The 16,353-nt window shown below is 35.5% G+C and overlaps 1 protein-coding gene across 7 annotated transcripts in view; it reads right to left on the bottom strand.

The window, feature by feature from the left end:
• ptprk (protein tyrosine phosphatase receptor type K) overlaps nt 1–16,353 on the bottom strand; it is a 252,383-nt gene that overhangs the window by 15,148 nt on the left and 220,882 nt on the right. For 2 of the 7 annotated variants that reach the window (XM_066699287.1, XM_066699295.1), the window contains exons 15-18: nt 13,121–13,150; nt 7,705–7,865; nt 6,391–6,426; nt 1,894–2,078 (exon numbers count right to left, since the gene is read on the bottom strand). In XM_066699287.1, the coding sequence (XP_066555384.1) occupies nt 1,894–2,078; nt 6,391–6,426; nt 7,705–7,865; nt 13,121–13,150 (412 nt within the window). The remainder of the gene's footprint in view (nt 1–1,893; nt 2,079–6,390; nt 6,427–7,704; nt 7,866–13,120; nt 13,151–16,353) is intronic. The other 5 variants (XM_066699321.1, XM_066699312.1, XM_066699337.1 and 2 more) reach the window with 3 other exon arrangements.

Below are 16,353 nucleotides of genomic sequence, written 5' to 3' on the forward strand. Positions count from 1 at the left end.
CTTTTATATTTATTCAACACACAGCACAAGCCGACCAGCCGATTAGTTTCAGTTTTGTTGTTTTGCCGTGTAATTCTTACTTGTTTCTAGACAGGTGCACTCTTTGCAAAACTGATTATATCTCTTGAACAAATATTTGTAAACATCTGTGTTTTTTTGTAGTTTAAAAAGAACATTCTGGTGATTAGTATATATATGACTAAGTGTTTTTAAACCAGATTATTTTTGAAAATGGTGTTGTTTTGAGAATAGAAATGGCATCTGTATAACTTTAGTTTCTTTGCTAATGCACATTTCTGTATTCATTCCAAAAATAAATGAATTATAGAAGAATGAAAAAATGTCAGTGTCTTCTGTTTCTTGTGATATATAGTCTTCATATGATTCTGATTATTATGTATGTAAAATTAAGTAATTTGCTGCACTATATCAAGCGCTGTGATTTGTTTGAGAGCGCTCTAGGCCTGACGTGTACAGCAGGCCCTGTGAGCCTAGTACTCTGAGGGTAAACATAGTATGTTTAGCTTCATAATGCAAGAAATTAATGCACGGTACGATTACAGCCCATCAAAGTAGTAAATGGTTACAGCCCATCAAAGTAGTAAATAAGTTATTGAATGCCACTACCACTGTGGCTGATGTTTGGAATAGAGAAAACACAGATAATTTCAAAATCAAAAGAGTGGCAGACCAAAGTTTGGGAACAGCTTGTCCTAAATTTATTGTTAAATACATTATGAAAAGGTATACTTGATAAATAAGTATAGTTTAATTAATAATATTAAACAAAGAATAACCAAATTGTTTCAAATTAAGGGTGTGATTACATTCAACTAAATCTGTATGCGTGTGCACAGGTATGCGTGTATAAATGTTAAACTTATCATTAAATTGAAAGCAGTGGTTCATTTGGAAAGCATGAGATGAAGTATGTGGTTTTTGCAATGACAGTTTATCTTTGGTATTCAGGGTCTGGTTGACAAATGCAAAAAAGCAAAACCAAGGTGTTTGATCTCTTCCTAAACATACCAGTTTACCAGTCAAAATGCTCCATTATTTTCAGGTTTAATAAGATGACCATTAAAGGAAAATGATAAATCTGTTTCTGTTATTTTAAAAATATAGAGCAGAGCAAATAGGATGTCTATTTCATTACCATTAGGGTTATATAATTAACTACAACCTTTGCAGATAAATGACATTCTTTGGAGTACAATAATTTAATTCATATTAACACTAACCAGCTTGTTTTAAACTGCTGTGCTCTATCTTACTCTACGATATGCTGGTTATGCTTGATTAATATTCCTACTGAAACATAAGTGTTTTATGAGGGTGGTTTGTGGCATTTTGCAACAATTGAGTGCAGAAAGCACTCTTACAGGAAATGCAGCCGTTTATAATATCATGAGCTGTGGTCGGCAATCCAGTTGAGAAGAAAGACATGCATGCAGATTACAGGAAACACAATAATTTACAGGTTTCACCTCACCAAGATTGAAATGCATTTAAATATACTAGAATGTGGTACATCTGCAGAAGCAGAGGATCGTTGTTCAGTGCACCCTGTGCACTGTGTGAGTACGGTGCAGGGCTTTTCAAACTCTTGTGCTTCAGATCATTCTCACTCTTTATACTATTGATGTATTAAGAGGAACAAAGGGAAAAAGTGTTCACAAATGTAATCTTATGAAACATTTTTTAAATCTAACAGTATAGCTAAGGCATTTTAAAAAAAAGGGTGATTCAAAAGTCACTGCATAAGTGTATTCAAAAATGGAAAAAAGTCTATGAACGTGCGTGCGTGCGTGCATATAGCTTCTTATCTATGAACATTTTTACATGTTTACAAACAAGGTTTCTGAAGATAGGATTGCTTTTGTAGAAGCTAACCTCATATTCCTCTTTGAATCCATAGCTATCAGAAGTCTTCATCAAATTAATGTGCTGCAGCAGATCAGCCACTCGGATGGCAGGATGCAGCTGTCCAGTCTGGTAGGGCGACTCTGTCCCTTCACAGTGATAGCGGGGCACATCCAACAATCTGCTGGACTCTGCTGCTGCCGGGTGGTTTTCATCTACAACATTGAAGAGCACATTTTAAAACACAGGCCACAGACAACACTGGTACATACTTGAGTGAGTGTTCAACCATCAGACTGTCTGGCAGTTGTGTTCAAATGCTGAAACAGTACAATCATTAAGATCATAATAAACTGTTAAAGGAAAACATCAAAAAGTTTTTAAAAAAGGAAAAGGTATTCATAATTCACCACAGGAACACTAATTTCATTCAATAAAGTGGTCAAATGTAAGGGCAGTGCTTCCAGAGGGGCATGTTCCCTATATAGTTAATAACCTAATGAAAAGCACCTGCACTACGTGAGTGAATGAACAGTGTCAAAATAAAAACACAGTTGAAGCAGAATAATTGACATGTCATTCAGCACAGAATTCTGCAATCTGATCAACATTTTATTTTCTTGCCCACTCCCACCAGTTATTTTAAGTCTGTTCTCATTTCCTGAGAAAGGCCATATGTAGAAGACCAACACACAATAATTAAATCATTTGCACATGACACTCCATCATGGACTAACATTTTATATTTAATTTCACTTAGTCACAAGTATTTTTTTTTTTTTAAAGATGGGGTTTACAAAAATGTGGTACTGATAACACAATTGTGTGCTGGATGACTAATGTGCCTGTATAGTGTTATACTTATTGTGTTATCAGCAAAGTAAATGATGGGAAAATGGCACTACTCAGCAAACGTAACATTTTCACTCCTCTTCCCCCCATATCCACTTATGGAAGAAAGACAAAAGGAGGTGGGGGGTTAATGACCCATTTGCATGACAGTGATAATATTGTCATTTATACCTCAATACTAGAAACCTATAATTCTCTATTTTGTATTGCCTTGAAGCTGTGTATCATCTAAAGACACAGGGGATCTCTCCAAGCGGTTATGGCTTTCTCTGAACAGATCCATTTGATAGACTGCAGCAGATAAGTGATTCACCTTGAGGAAATCGAAATGCAAATCAGACAAGCACCCTATGGGAACTTCAATGTTTTATCTGAAAAATTTCACCTTATAATGTACAATTCCACTTATCAAGATGCCTCGGAGATGCAAGGTGGAGAGGACTCAAAGTGCAGTTATTCGCTTCCAGGATTTAAACCTCCTGACCCTGTGGCCCAGAGGTAATTGCATAACCTGCTGAGCAATGCACTTTGTGTTCTTTCTGCTCCACTGAATTGTAAGCAATGAAAATATTACACTTGCATAGCAGATCAGTATGTGTTTGGAAACAGAGACTTTTTGTAAATTTCTGGAGTCCATCATAATAACAACCCTGATAATCAACCTCACATTTACTGCAGACAGCTGACCTGTGAACCCAGGTGAAGAGTACGACCAAACAGTGCAGAACATAGCAGGTGCGAAATCATCAATAAAAACTTAAATTATAGAATTAAAGTAAATGTACTGCCCCAACACAAACCTGTCCAAGATGTATTATTACAGGCTTACTTCAGCTTAGTTCTAATTAATATTTTTTAAGTCCTTAATATCTAGAAGACAGACTTACCAGTTATTGGCACTTTATGATTGAGGCAGCAAAAAAAGAAAAACATTTTTAGGCTAAATTCAACATTTAAAACATTCATGTATCTGCAGTAACAAGATGGTTATGAAATTGATTATTTGTTACACTAAACTGCCAGACAAGTTTAAATTAAAGCAGTCTACTTTTTCAATATGAGTAAAACATGTAAAACTCATGATTTAAAGGGGGAAATGAATGCATGTTTAATGTGAAACACAAAATAGATGTAACAGTCAATGAATAACTACAGTTCAGAGTTACAGACATACATGTGCTTTTAATGTTTTTCTAGTATTTGTCCATTGCACTCTATGATAGCTAAAAACATTAGCATTGGGGGGCCTTTCCCTTGAGGTTCATTAACTCAATCATTGTGAAATCTACCCTAATAAAGATCAATGCTGCACAGACATAAGATTTTATATATACTATTGAATATAATAAGTGTTTGTTTGTTTTTTGCAATGACAAGACTGGTTGTTTGAAAACACAATTCCATTACCCTTTCAAGTCTCATTTACTAATGCTCATAAAATTATTTCCTTCTGTTCTACAGGGAGAAAACCCAGAGAGAATATTAATTTAAGTATCAATGAGCATCATTAACTTGTTCTATCATATGCCTAAAACTACTACTTAATTCATATTTACCCTTCTATTGAAAAGTCTGAATGGTCAGAAGTCAAATATTTAGTTTATATTCCTGTTTTTCCACATTTCACATACATTTACTGGCAAACACATTTTAACTATAAAATAGACTAAGCTTATCTGTCATTACATTTTAATTTTATAGTAAGTTGTAAATTCAGTACTGTGCAAAAGATTTAGGCATGTGTGAAAAAATGCTGTAAAGTAATAATGCTTTCAAAATAGTCATGATAATAGATTATATTTATCAATTAACTAAATGCAAAGTGATTGAACGGAAGAAAAATCTACATCAAATCCATATTTGGTGTGACCACCCTTTGCCGTCAAAAATTAGTCTAGGTACGATTGCACAAAGTCAGGGATTTTGTAGGCATATAGTCAGGTGTATGATTAAACAATTACACCACACAGGTGCTAATGATCATCAATTCAATATGTAGGTTGAAACACAATAATTAACTGAAACAGAAACAGCTGTGTAGGAGGAATAAAACTGGGGGAGGAACAGCCCAACTCAGCTAACAAGGTGAGGTTGCTGAAGACAGTTTACTGTCAAAAGTCAGACACCATAGCAAGACTGAGCACAGCAACAAGACACAAGGTAGTTCTACTGCATCAACAAGGTCTCTCCCAGGCAGACATTTCAAGGCAGACGGGGGTTTCCAGATGTGCTGTCCAAGCTCTTTTGAAGAAGCACAACAAAATGGGCAACGTTGATGACCGTAGATGCAGTGGTTGGACAGGGGAACTTACTGCAGCAGATGAAAGACGCATCATGTTTACTTCCCTTCGCAATTGGAAGATGTCCAGCAGTGCCATCACCTCAGAATTGGCAGAAAACAGTGGGACCCTGGTACACCCATCTACTGTCCGGAGCAGTCTAGTCAGAACTGGCCTTCATGGAAGAATTGCGGCCAAAAAGCCATACCTCCGAGGTGGCAACAAGGCCAAGCGACTCAACTATGCATGAAAACACAGGAACTGGGGTGCAGAAAAATGGCAGAAGGTGCTCTGGACTGATGAGTCAAAATTTGACTCATGCAATACCATCAGGGAGGCATCTGATTGGCCCCAAAATTATTCTGCAACATGACAACGACCCCAAACATACAGTGAAAGTCATTAAGAACTATATTCAGCGTAAAAATGAACAAGGAGTCCTGGAAGTGATGGTATGGCCCCCACAGAGCCCTGATCTCAACATCATCGAGTCTGTCTGGGATTACATGGAGAGAGAAGCAACTGAGGCTGCCTAAATCCACAGAAAAACTGTGGTTAGTTCTCCAAGATGTTTGGGCCAACCTACCTGCCGAGTTCCTTCAAAAACTGTGTGCAAGTGTACCTAGAAGAATTGATGCTGTTTTGAAGGCAAAGGGTGGTCACAGCAAATATGGATTTGATGTAGATTTTTTTTCTGTTCACTCACTTTGCATTTAGTTAATTGACAATCTATTAATGTGTATTTTAAGCACTCTTAGTTTACAGCATTTTTTTCACACATGCCTAAAACTTTTGCACAGTAGTGTATATGTATATATTTACATTTTGCATAGTAGTATTTTATTTACTTAAATGCACACATTTAAGAAAATTACAGAAATTACTAAAACTGGTAGCTGTTTTTTCCCCTTATTGAATATTTCACAAAATATTTCCTGGAGGAATTTTATATAAACCAAGGCAAACCTTGTCTTTAGTGTAAAAAGTCAATGTTTTTCATTAGGGCTATTTAATGTTCATTCACAGCCAGAGGCTGTAAAAAGATTTCAACTCAATAGGAAGAAAACCTCTAGTAGTCTATGTGCTGTGCCATGTCTTAACAGTGCTGCCACTGGCAGAGTTCCAGTTAAATGGGATTTCTCATTGTTGTGGCAATAGAAATCAGAAGCAGACTAATATGGAACATTTGGGAACAATTCCTGTTTTTCTTTTTTTAATACAGTTAACTAAACGTCTCACTCAAATGGAAAATATATCTATATTCACCATTATGCAGAACAGAACCTCCCACCCACTTCTCTCCATCACAGAGACAATGAAATTGTATGGAAAGAACCTCAATACATGCAAACAAACAAGCCATGCAGGGGGTGATGACACAGGACTGGGTCCTCACCTAACACAGCAGTCGGCACAAGTGGATCATTGGGCACTGTGGGAAAATAAAGCTCATGAAGAAAGCGGTTTAGCTTTTGCGTTTTGAATAAACCACATACTGCTTATTCATGAAGAACAGACAAGCACAAGATTATTGTATATCAGGGTTAAAAAATAAAATAGCCAATTTTAAACATATCACCTGCACTGAAGATTTCTAAAGACACAAAATGCCAGTTTCACAGTAAAAAGGACAAAATATATATACAGCTCTGGAAAAAAATAATAGACCACTGTAAATCTCTACATGTATGGCAGTCATTCCCATTCATATTTTTATTAGGAATTTGGGAGAAATGTTGTTAGTAGTTTATAGAATAAAACAAAAATGATCATTTTACCCAAACACATACCTATAAATAGTGAAACCAGAGAAACTGATAATTTTGAAGTGGCCTCTAAATTTTCTCCAAAGCTTTTTATATATATATATATATATATATATATATATATATACACACACACATACATACACACACACACACTGTAAACAATACCGGCAGTATAAGCGGTTTTAATATACACAGTATTTACTGTTACCCTGATTTATATAAATCTCAATGATCTAATTGGCTTCCATTGCTGTAATATATGATTATGAAATGAATGAAGAATGGCTTGTATATCAATAAAGAAGCAGAATTAAGTAAAGGAATCTACGGTTCATACATTATTGTATTTATGGTTTGGAATCTGTGCCATTTGTCAACTGTGATTGTATTAGATGCTTTGTGTGGGTGTGCTTCTGTGCTGAGAAGTGCTTGCTTCGAAAGTTTCATAAACCAGGCATACTAATAACAGAACTTTAGAAATAGCATAGCTGATTTCCAATGAAGTGTACACAACGAAATTCAGTTCACAAAACTTAAATGGAATTCAACACTTCTAACGTTCACGATTATGGTGAAAAAACTGATTCTTGAACTTATTAAGAATATGAGCAAATTAACTTTTTTCAAAAGTATAAATGTCACCACATCATTAATTATCCTCCCACAACAGCATTAGATTACTGAAAGTAATAAAGATTACTGTAAAACACAAGACAAAAATAATAATGAGTGTAATTTTGAATACCATCTGCATCTGCATTTTATTTGATGAAAGGAACGGTTTCCAAGTTGTTAAACTTTTATTACAGGGCATATTTCTCTAAAGATGCATCTCTCTCTTAGTCATTTTCCTCTGTAAAGTAAGAGTCATTTTATAGTATGCTTATAAAAAAGCACAGTGGTATCGAACATTGTATGCCCTGGACTATCCTGGTACTTACACCTATTGCTGAAGTTGTGGGAGTCCATGAAGGTAACAGACAAGGGATCCTCTGCATGAAGTGTGCTCTGGTCAGCATAACTCCTATCCATGGCATTGACCATATGAGTCATCTCCTGACGTGTATTTCCAATGGCATCCTTTCTCTTCTTGGCAAGTTTCCTATAATTCACAAAATTTACTTTAGTAAGATTATATATATATATATATATATATATATATATATATATATATATATATATATATATATATATATATATATATATATATAGAGAGAGAGAGAGAGAGAGAGAGAGAGAGAGAGATAGAGATAGATAGATATACACACACCCACATTATATTTATGTATACATTTTGTGACATTGTGCAGGAAGCTGTGCAGAACGTTAGATATCTAAGGACCCGTTGCATTCCCCTTTACGAGTTGCCGCAAGGAAATACACATTAACAGACGTGGGGCATGCAACCAGACACTGAACGCAGCTACTGCACAACCATGACAGACTGCAGGGCGGATGTCATGGACAGCTGCCGGATACAAACACCGGCAGACTATAAAAGGACCCCACTTTCCTTCAGAAGGTGCAGAGTACCTGAGGGGAAAAGAAAGGAAGGTGTTTGGCATGCTATCAAAGAGACAATGCCAGAAGCATACTAACTGGTTTTAGACTGCCTGTGTAAGACCCCGATAAGGAAACCTGACCTGGACCAGCTGATTACTATGATTCCTATGTCTGACCCCCGCTTCGCTATATCGACTTTGAGACTGTCTGTTGACTTACAGTCTTGTCTGTTGTTTTGTATCTGGGAAACTGAGTAGTGGCTCGGCAGTAGTTACAATCACAGTGTTAGTAGGTTTTTCTTCTGTTTTACAGCCTTTGTCAAGACTTCCTTGAATCATCTCGCTTCCATGCTGCGACACCGCACACTGTCACAATATGTATATATATTTATATATACAATCTGGGACTAACATATATTTAATTTGGATTTTGTGTCACTGATCTACACAAAGTATAACAATGTTGATGTTGGAAAAAAAAACAACAACGGTGAAGTCTTGATTGCATAACATTTCAACCCCTTTGCTATGACACTTAAATAAGCTGTGGTGCAGCCAATTGCCTTCAAAAGTCACAATTAGTGGAATAGAGTCCACCTGTGCACAATTAAAGTGTCACATGATATTTGATTAAATGCACCTGTTTCTGGAAAGCAAGAGCATACCTGAACTACCACACCATAAAGACCAATGAGTTTTTAAAACAAGTCGGAGAGAAAGTTCTGGAAAAGCACCAGTTAGGGTTGGGCTATATATAAAAAATAAATAAAAAAAATGAAAGAACATGCTCTGCCCAGAGCAGGCTGTTTACGAGAAGAATGGGCAAAAATTACAGGAACCAAAGCTGGTAGACACTTACCCCAAAAGACTCGCAGCTCTAATTTTGCTGCCAAAGGTGGTTCTACCAAGTATTGACTGAGGGGGGTGAATACTTATGCAACTAACACATTTCAGTTTTATGTATAATTAACGTTATTTTCACAATAAATGTTATGTGTATGTGGTGTTAATCAAAGGGAAAGAATCCCAATTAAACAGGTTTTCATTCCAGATTGTAACATAACAAAATGTGAAAGTTGTGGGGGGGTGAATACTTATGCAATCCACTGTATGTACACTCACCTAAAGGATTATTAGGAACACCATACTAATACTGTGTTTGACCCCCTTTCGCCTTCAGAACTGCCTTAATTCTACGTGGCATTGATTCAACAAGGTGCTGAAAGCATTCTTTAGAAATGGTGGCCCATATTGATAGGATAGCATCTTGCAGTTGATGGAGATTTGTGGAATGCACATCCAGGGCACGAAGCTCCCGTTCCACCACATCCCAAAGATGCTCTATTGGGTTGAGATCTGGTGACTGTGGGGGCCAGTTTAGTACAGTGAACTCATTGTCATGTTCAAGAAACCAATTTGAAATGATTCGACCTTTGTGACATGGTGCATTATCCTGCTGGAAGTAGCCATCAGAGGATGGGTACATGGTGGTCATAAAGGGATGGACATGGTCAGAAACAATGCTCAGGTAGGCCGTGGCATTTAAACGATGCCCAATTGGCACTAAGGGGCCTAAAGTGTGCCAAGAAAACATCCCCCACACCATTACACCACCACCACCAGCCTGCACAGTGGTAACAAGGCATGATGGATCCATGTTCTCATTCTGTTTACGCCAAATTCTGACTCTACCATCTGAATGTCTCAACAGAAATCGAGACTCATCAGACCAGGCAACATTTTTCCAGTCTTCAACTGTCCAATTTTGGTGAGCTTGTGCAAATTGTAGCCTCTTTTTCCTATTTGTAGTGGAGATGAGTGGTACCCGGTGAGGTCTTCTGCTGTTGTAGCCCATCCGCCTCAAGGTTGTACGTGTTGTGGCTTCACAAATGCTTTGCTGCATACCTCGGTTGTAACGAGTGGTTATTTCAGTCAAAGTTGCTCTTCTATCAGCTTGAATCAGTCGGCCCATTCTCCTCTGACCTCTAGCATCAACAAGGCATTTTCGCCCACAGGACTGCCGCATACTGGATGTTTTTCCCTTTTCACACCATTCTTTGTAAACCCTAGAAATGGTTGTGCGTGAAAATCCCAGTAACTGAGCAGATTGTGAAATACTCAGACCGGCCCGTCTGGCACCAACAACCATGCCACGCTCAAAATTGCTTAAATCACCTTTCTTTCCCATTCAGACATTCAGTTTGGAGTTCAGGAGATTGTCTTGACCAGAACCACACCCCTAAATGCATTGAAGCAACTGCCATGTGATTGGTTGGTTAGATAATTGCATTAATGAGAAATTGAACAGGTGTTCCTAATAATCCTTTAGGTGAGTGTATGTATGTATGTATGTATGTATATATATATATAAAAACAAGTTTGTGTAGGCTGAATCAGTGTTTTTGATCATATCAGTATAGTTCTATGAACATTATGTTCAAGATGAATCACTGAATAACATTAAAGTGAAGTGTGAACATTTTCAGCTACAACTGTGTGTACATATACTGACATACTTCAAAGGTAAGATCTCTTGTTTTCTCAATCCTAACTTCAAAACCACAAGGCTCCATTTCCTGTAACAATATAGCCATTCCCATACACTCAGTTGAAACTGAACTGTGAGGGAAAAAAAATACCTACAGCCAAAAAAGGTTATAGATCTAAATCAAAATCAGGACTAAGATTTCAAAGTAACACATTGTGCTGTTATTAAAAATATAATTCTAGGTCTCATTTGACAACTTAAGTTAACATTTTCAAAGCACTTCACTCTCCATGGTGGACTATTATTAAATCAATAGTTTCCAGCTAATTTAGGGGGCGGGGGGGCTATACAAACATAGCTTAATAATGTATAATCAGAAACATTAACTTGAAAATGTTATCCAAAAATTCTGCTAAACATCTAAATTATTTTTTCCAATACTACAAAAGTATGTTTTATTCTCATAGTTTCAAGCTCTAGATTCAGACCTTTTGCAAATTAAATGTAACTGTTGGAATAAACATTCTACAGCTCTCAGTGATTACCAACACCTATCCTACTTTTATTTGTTTTCCACTTGAAGACCTTGTTATTCCAGTGCTATTTAATACTGCAACATAAATATTTGATCTATAACCATTTAGTAAAACTTTACAGTGCTTTTTAAGAATGTATTTGTAATTGTATGTCATTTATAAACACTAGGATGTGATGTGAAAAAGATGTAACCACAACAGGTGAAATAAATTAGCAGAAAGAAATCAAAATGTTGTTCTCATCGTAAAAAAGCAGACAAATGGGTTTTCAGCAGGAGATGAAGTGAAATTGTTTTAATTCATGCTATGAATTAAAACAAAAATACTACTGTAAATTGAGTCATTATAAGGAGGTTATCGCAATTAAGACGTATAATAAGTCTACAAAAGTTAGGGATGATAGAGAAGAAATAGGTTTTCAGATTTAAGGAAGTTTATTGTATTCAGACAGTAAGACCATCAATGAGATCAGAAGCTCCTCTCACACTTGCATTTTGTACCCAGTGCCGACCCGCCCAATTAGGTAGCAAGCCCACTACATATGATATACAACCTACTTGAAACCAAGGCCGGAATTAAATCAAAACTTTGACCCACCCGCTAATTGAAAACTACAGAACTGTACTCAGTTGCAGCTTTATATTTAGTAAGATGACACTTTCTTCTAATCATAAATGTAACAGCTATGATGTACAGGTTTGAAGTTTGCTATTAGCGGGTGGGTCAAAGTTTTCATTTAATCCGGCCCCAAGTTGAAAAACATATTGTTATTATGTATGTACTGTTTATAAAATTAGAATTATGGTAATTTTTACCTTCAATGCTTTTTAAAACCAAAAATGTAATGCCAGATATGGTCATAAACCTAAAAGGAAACAAATAGTATAGTGGAGGAGAGAGTGGAAGAATGTGGAGTAAAGGTGTCGGCATCAAATGCAAAAATAGAATAGAATAGAATAATCTCTTCCAACAAGACCAGAATCCCAAACGCATGCCTAATAACTGTTTGAGCACATCTGGCATCTAAATCAATTGGTATAATTGGTAGCAATCTGGTATGAATAAATGTAATAGGCAAAATAAAGGTTTGAGCAGAAATTTAGCACTACTAGATTTTTTGTAGACACCATTTAGATTGCATGATAATGGAGAATATTTTTTATTCAATGCCTTTTCTCTGGGAAATATTAATTTAACAACAATGAAAAATATGGTATTTTATTGAACTCTAAAATGTATAAGTGCTTTGTTAATTTGGAAATGTAGAATCTCAATTACTTTGTTGATGGCATTAGAATGAAGACAGTTTGGTAGGAATAAGTAAAACTCAAGAACATGCAAAGGTGTCAGAAATTTAGGATATTCCCCAGATAAATAATTATGAAATCACCAGAATACTAAAAGGAATTCAATAAACTTCGGAACTTTCATGCTAATCAATCATAGATAAATATAAACTATGATTTTGCTTGGAATGATTATTTAGCATCTAATTAGGTTTTACACTTTAATTCACCCACATACTTATATATATATATATATATATATAATCAGATGACTGAACAAACACATGATTCATTTTCATCAATACACACACACACACCCAACATAGATCAATTAAAAAGTGCAGCATTCTTTTTTCAAATATTAACACCACTAGTTGTTATATTATTCTGAAAAGTGGTTGGACTGTTTAATTAGTTTGGTACACTGCAATTATTTTGACTGGTCTGTGTATTGACTTGAAAAAAGGATACTGCATCTTTAAAACACTGTAGAGTACTTTTTTAAAAAAGTGCATCTGTTTCTCTTTTTTTTCTTGTTTACTTACAGGTAATATGAGTAAGAATAGTAGCTCCTCCTGGCAAGCAAATCAGAGACAGCAGAAAAAAATATTGGTGAATGCAAAGTGTGAATCAGTTATATAAACAAAGCAAAAAATAATGTGTTAATCATTTGTCATCCTTTTGTTTTGGTTAGCATTTCAATTTGTTCATGCATTCCTTTATCTTGAATTGCGTGCAATTTCAAATCACTTGAAACAATTGCATGCAAGTTGTAATTATTTGCAGATGTTTAAAAACATATGGATAATGATTGTGTGTTACTATCATACACAGGGATACAATTTATATATAATAATTTGTAGTCTTAATCTTATTTCAGGTAGCGTATGTACTGGATCCTGATACATACTACTATCAATATGCAATAGAATGAAAGTAACATTGTGTATATATGCATGTGTGTGTATATATATATATATATATATATATACACACACACACACACACATACACACACACAGTTACATACACACAACATTCTGTGTGAGTGTAGGTGTGTGTATGTGTGTACATTTGAAACCATCAATATATATACCAAGATACTCAAACGAATTTGCTAGAAATTTAAAATATATTACTTGGTAGAAAGAAAAGAAACAAAAAAAAACATTTTAAAGATGCAGTATCTTTGGAGTTAAAGGTTTGCTAATAGATCTGTTCTGGAAACCGTAAAACTTTGATTAACCCTATGTGCTTCAAACTTGCTATCCAATGCATGTCATACATGCCTACTGGCATTCCTAGAAAAACAACTAGGCCTAAGTAAAGTATTGATTTAACATAGGGTTATCAAAATTCACATGGCATTTAAATTAATAATGTGCAATTTCACATTTTACAATTGGCAGCCAAGAAATTCATACAAAGTACAATGCCATAAGAATTCTCAGGGTAATGCAACATGTGCAAACCTACAGATCATCAGTTCATAAGATGTCACGTTTCCAAACACTACATGCTTGCAACTGCAACATATGATTACTTTTATCCTCCCCAGTTTCTTGAATCATGGACTTAATCAGCACAACTTACCACCACAATCCTCACCCTAATAGAGAAGACTATCAACATTGTCAAAAACAATTGTGTAGTGTCAGACCATCTTTCATCATTTCACATAGCAATTGCAACCCCACAATTCAAACACAGCTAAGGTGTTAGATGGAGGACCAATGGAGATTCAAGCAGTTGGGCACATTGTTGAATGGCAAGCCACAAAAAGACACACCTTACTGTTAGTTGAGCTCCACCCCTTGGTAATCATGGTCATTGGCAGCATTTACTTAGAGTTTACACCTCATAATTTTAAAACAATCACTTATTCATTCTGTGTCACACAAGGACGCAGTGTAAAACAATTTGGAGATTTGAAAGAAATCACACTTTGGTAAAGCACGATTAGCTTCAACGGCTATACCCAATATAAAATGTCACTCTCAGTATGTATGTCTGTGTGAGAAAGGAGACCAGGGTCTTTACTCAAATTGTTTTCAACAAACACATTAGCTCTGAAGTAACTGAACAATAACTTAATAAGCACCATCTATAAAGCTGAAGGTTAAGCACTTCAACATCTCATCTGCCTTAGAAGTATATCATGTCTCCTGATTTTTTATTTAATTATAAAGTTAACCTTAAACAGATATAGTCTGCTCCAAATGTTATTAAAACATTTATAAACACTACAATACAAAAACAAACACAAAAATCTCATTATTCACTTACTAACAAATTGTCATTTTTTATAGTCTAAAAAATAAAACTGGATAGTAAACTATTAAAATATCAGCTATCAAACAGGATTAACACCCATTCCCCCCGACCACTTTATAACCAAAATCCTGGCTAGAGTTCAAGACGTCCAACGCGGAAATGGTCCAGAATTAAAAAAGCAAAAAACAAACTAAGAATAAAAAAAACTTGACCAAGCTGAATGCGGCATGGAATGATTACATAAAACACACTATTGATGCCCTGTACAAGAAACTTTTTTGTGCCCACTGGAAGCATCCTAAAATAATTTACATTTACATATTCCATGTATAATCCATGCTGTTGTTCTATGCTTGTCAAACCAAATTAACCTACTACAAAACGGAAGTATTTTTAATATACTTATTATGACTAACTTTAACAGTTGAATTTGATATGTGTAATTAAGATTTAAGATTTAATTATTAAATCTAAAATCTTAATTATAATCAGTCCATTCTTAGAACAGGAGAAAGTATAGCACAGATTACAGAAATACCAGAAACACCACACCTCTCCAGTAAAGCAATCTTTAAAGCAGTTTTCCAAGATTTGCTAGTATCCAACACACCTGACCACACCATATTCATAAAGATTTGTCCCTATTTGTTGAAAGCTAAAAGCAATACTGTGTGACTGCAAAATATTCCAACAAAAAATACATACATAGAAAATCTGAGGCTTACATTTACAATTCCTTCCCCTTTTGTAGAATGTAATTGGGACAATGAGGAAGAATCCCAAGAAGCATCTCACTCCTGATTTTGCAAAATCAGGAAATGTGAGGCTGTGTTGGTTTGATGACTAAAACAATTGTTTTTGGGATAAACTTAACTTCTAGAAGTCATCACACTTAATATAAAAGCTGTGCACCTCAACGCCTGGCTGATCACACAATAAATTTAATAATCTGGCGACAGAAATCAGAAATCTTTGGTATTGCACTTCGTTCTGCATCAGGTTTACAAGGTATAGACATTCAACTCCAATTACTATCTTAACACATATGTAGACATATGTTTTAGTTACATACATGAACATATTGTATTTAATTCTTCTTGATCTTAAGGTACTGGTTCTCTGTCCTGGTCCTGGGGACCCCATGCCCTGGTGGTTTTTGTTCCACCAAGCTCTAATTGAACCCTCAATTTAACTAAATTGCTTCATTTTACAATTATGTAGATTTCAAGATTGCAAGTTCCAACTACAATTTCATATTTAACATGAACTCTACAACTGTTTAAAATAATTTAAGATCTCAGGTTAGGCAAATAATTAGTTAAATTAGGGTTCACGTACCCTACTAGTATTGAAGTAATTAAGAGCTCAGTTAGAACAAAAAAACAGCAGGGCATGTGGTCCCAAGAACCATGATGGAGAACCACTGTCTTAAGGGTATTGAACTACTGAACTAAAGGGGTGCGTAGTCTGTGCTCTAAAGCAAAGCCATTGTCTGGTAGCAGGT

This window comes from Amia ocellicauda, chromosome 1 (assembly GCF_036373705.1).
Source record: "Amia ocellicauda isolate fAmiCal2 chromosome 1, fAmiCal2.hap1, whole genome shotgun sequence".
Lineage (NCBI taxonomy): Eukaryota > Metazoa > Chordata > Actinopteri > Amiiformes > Amiidae > Amia > Amia ocellicauda.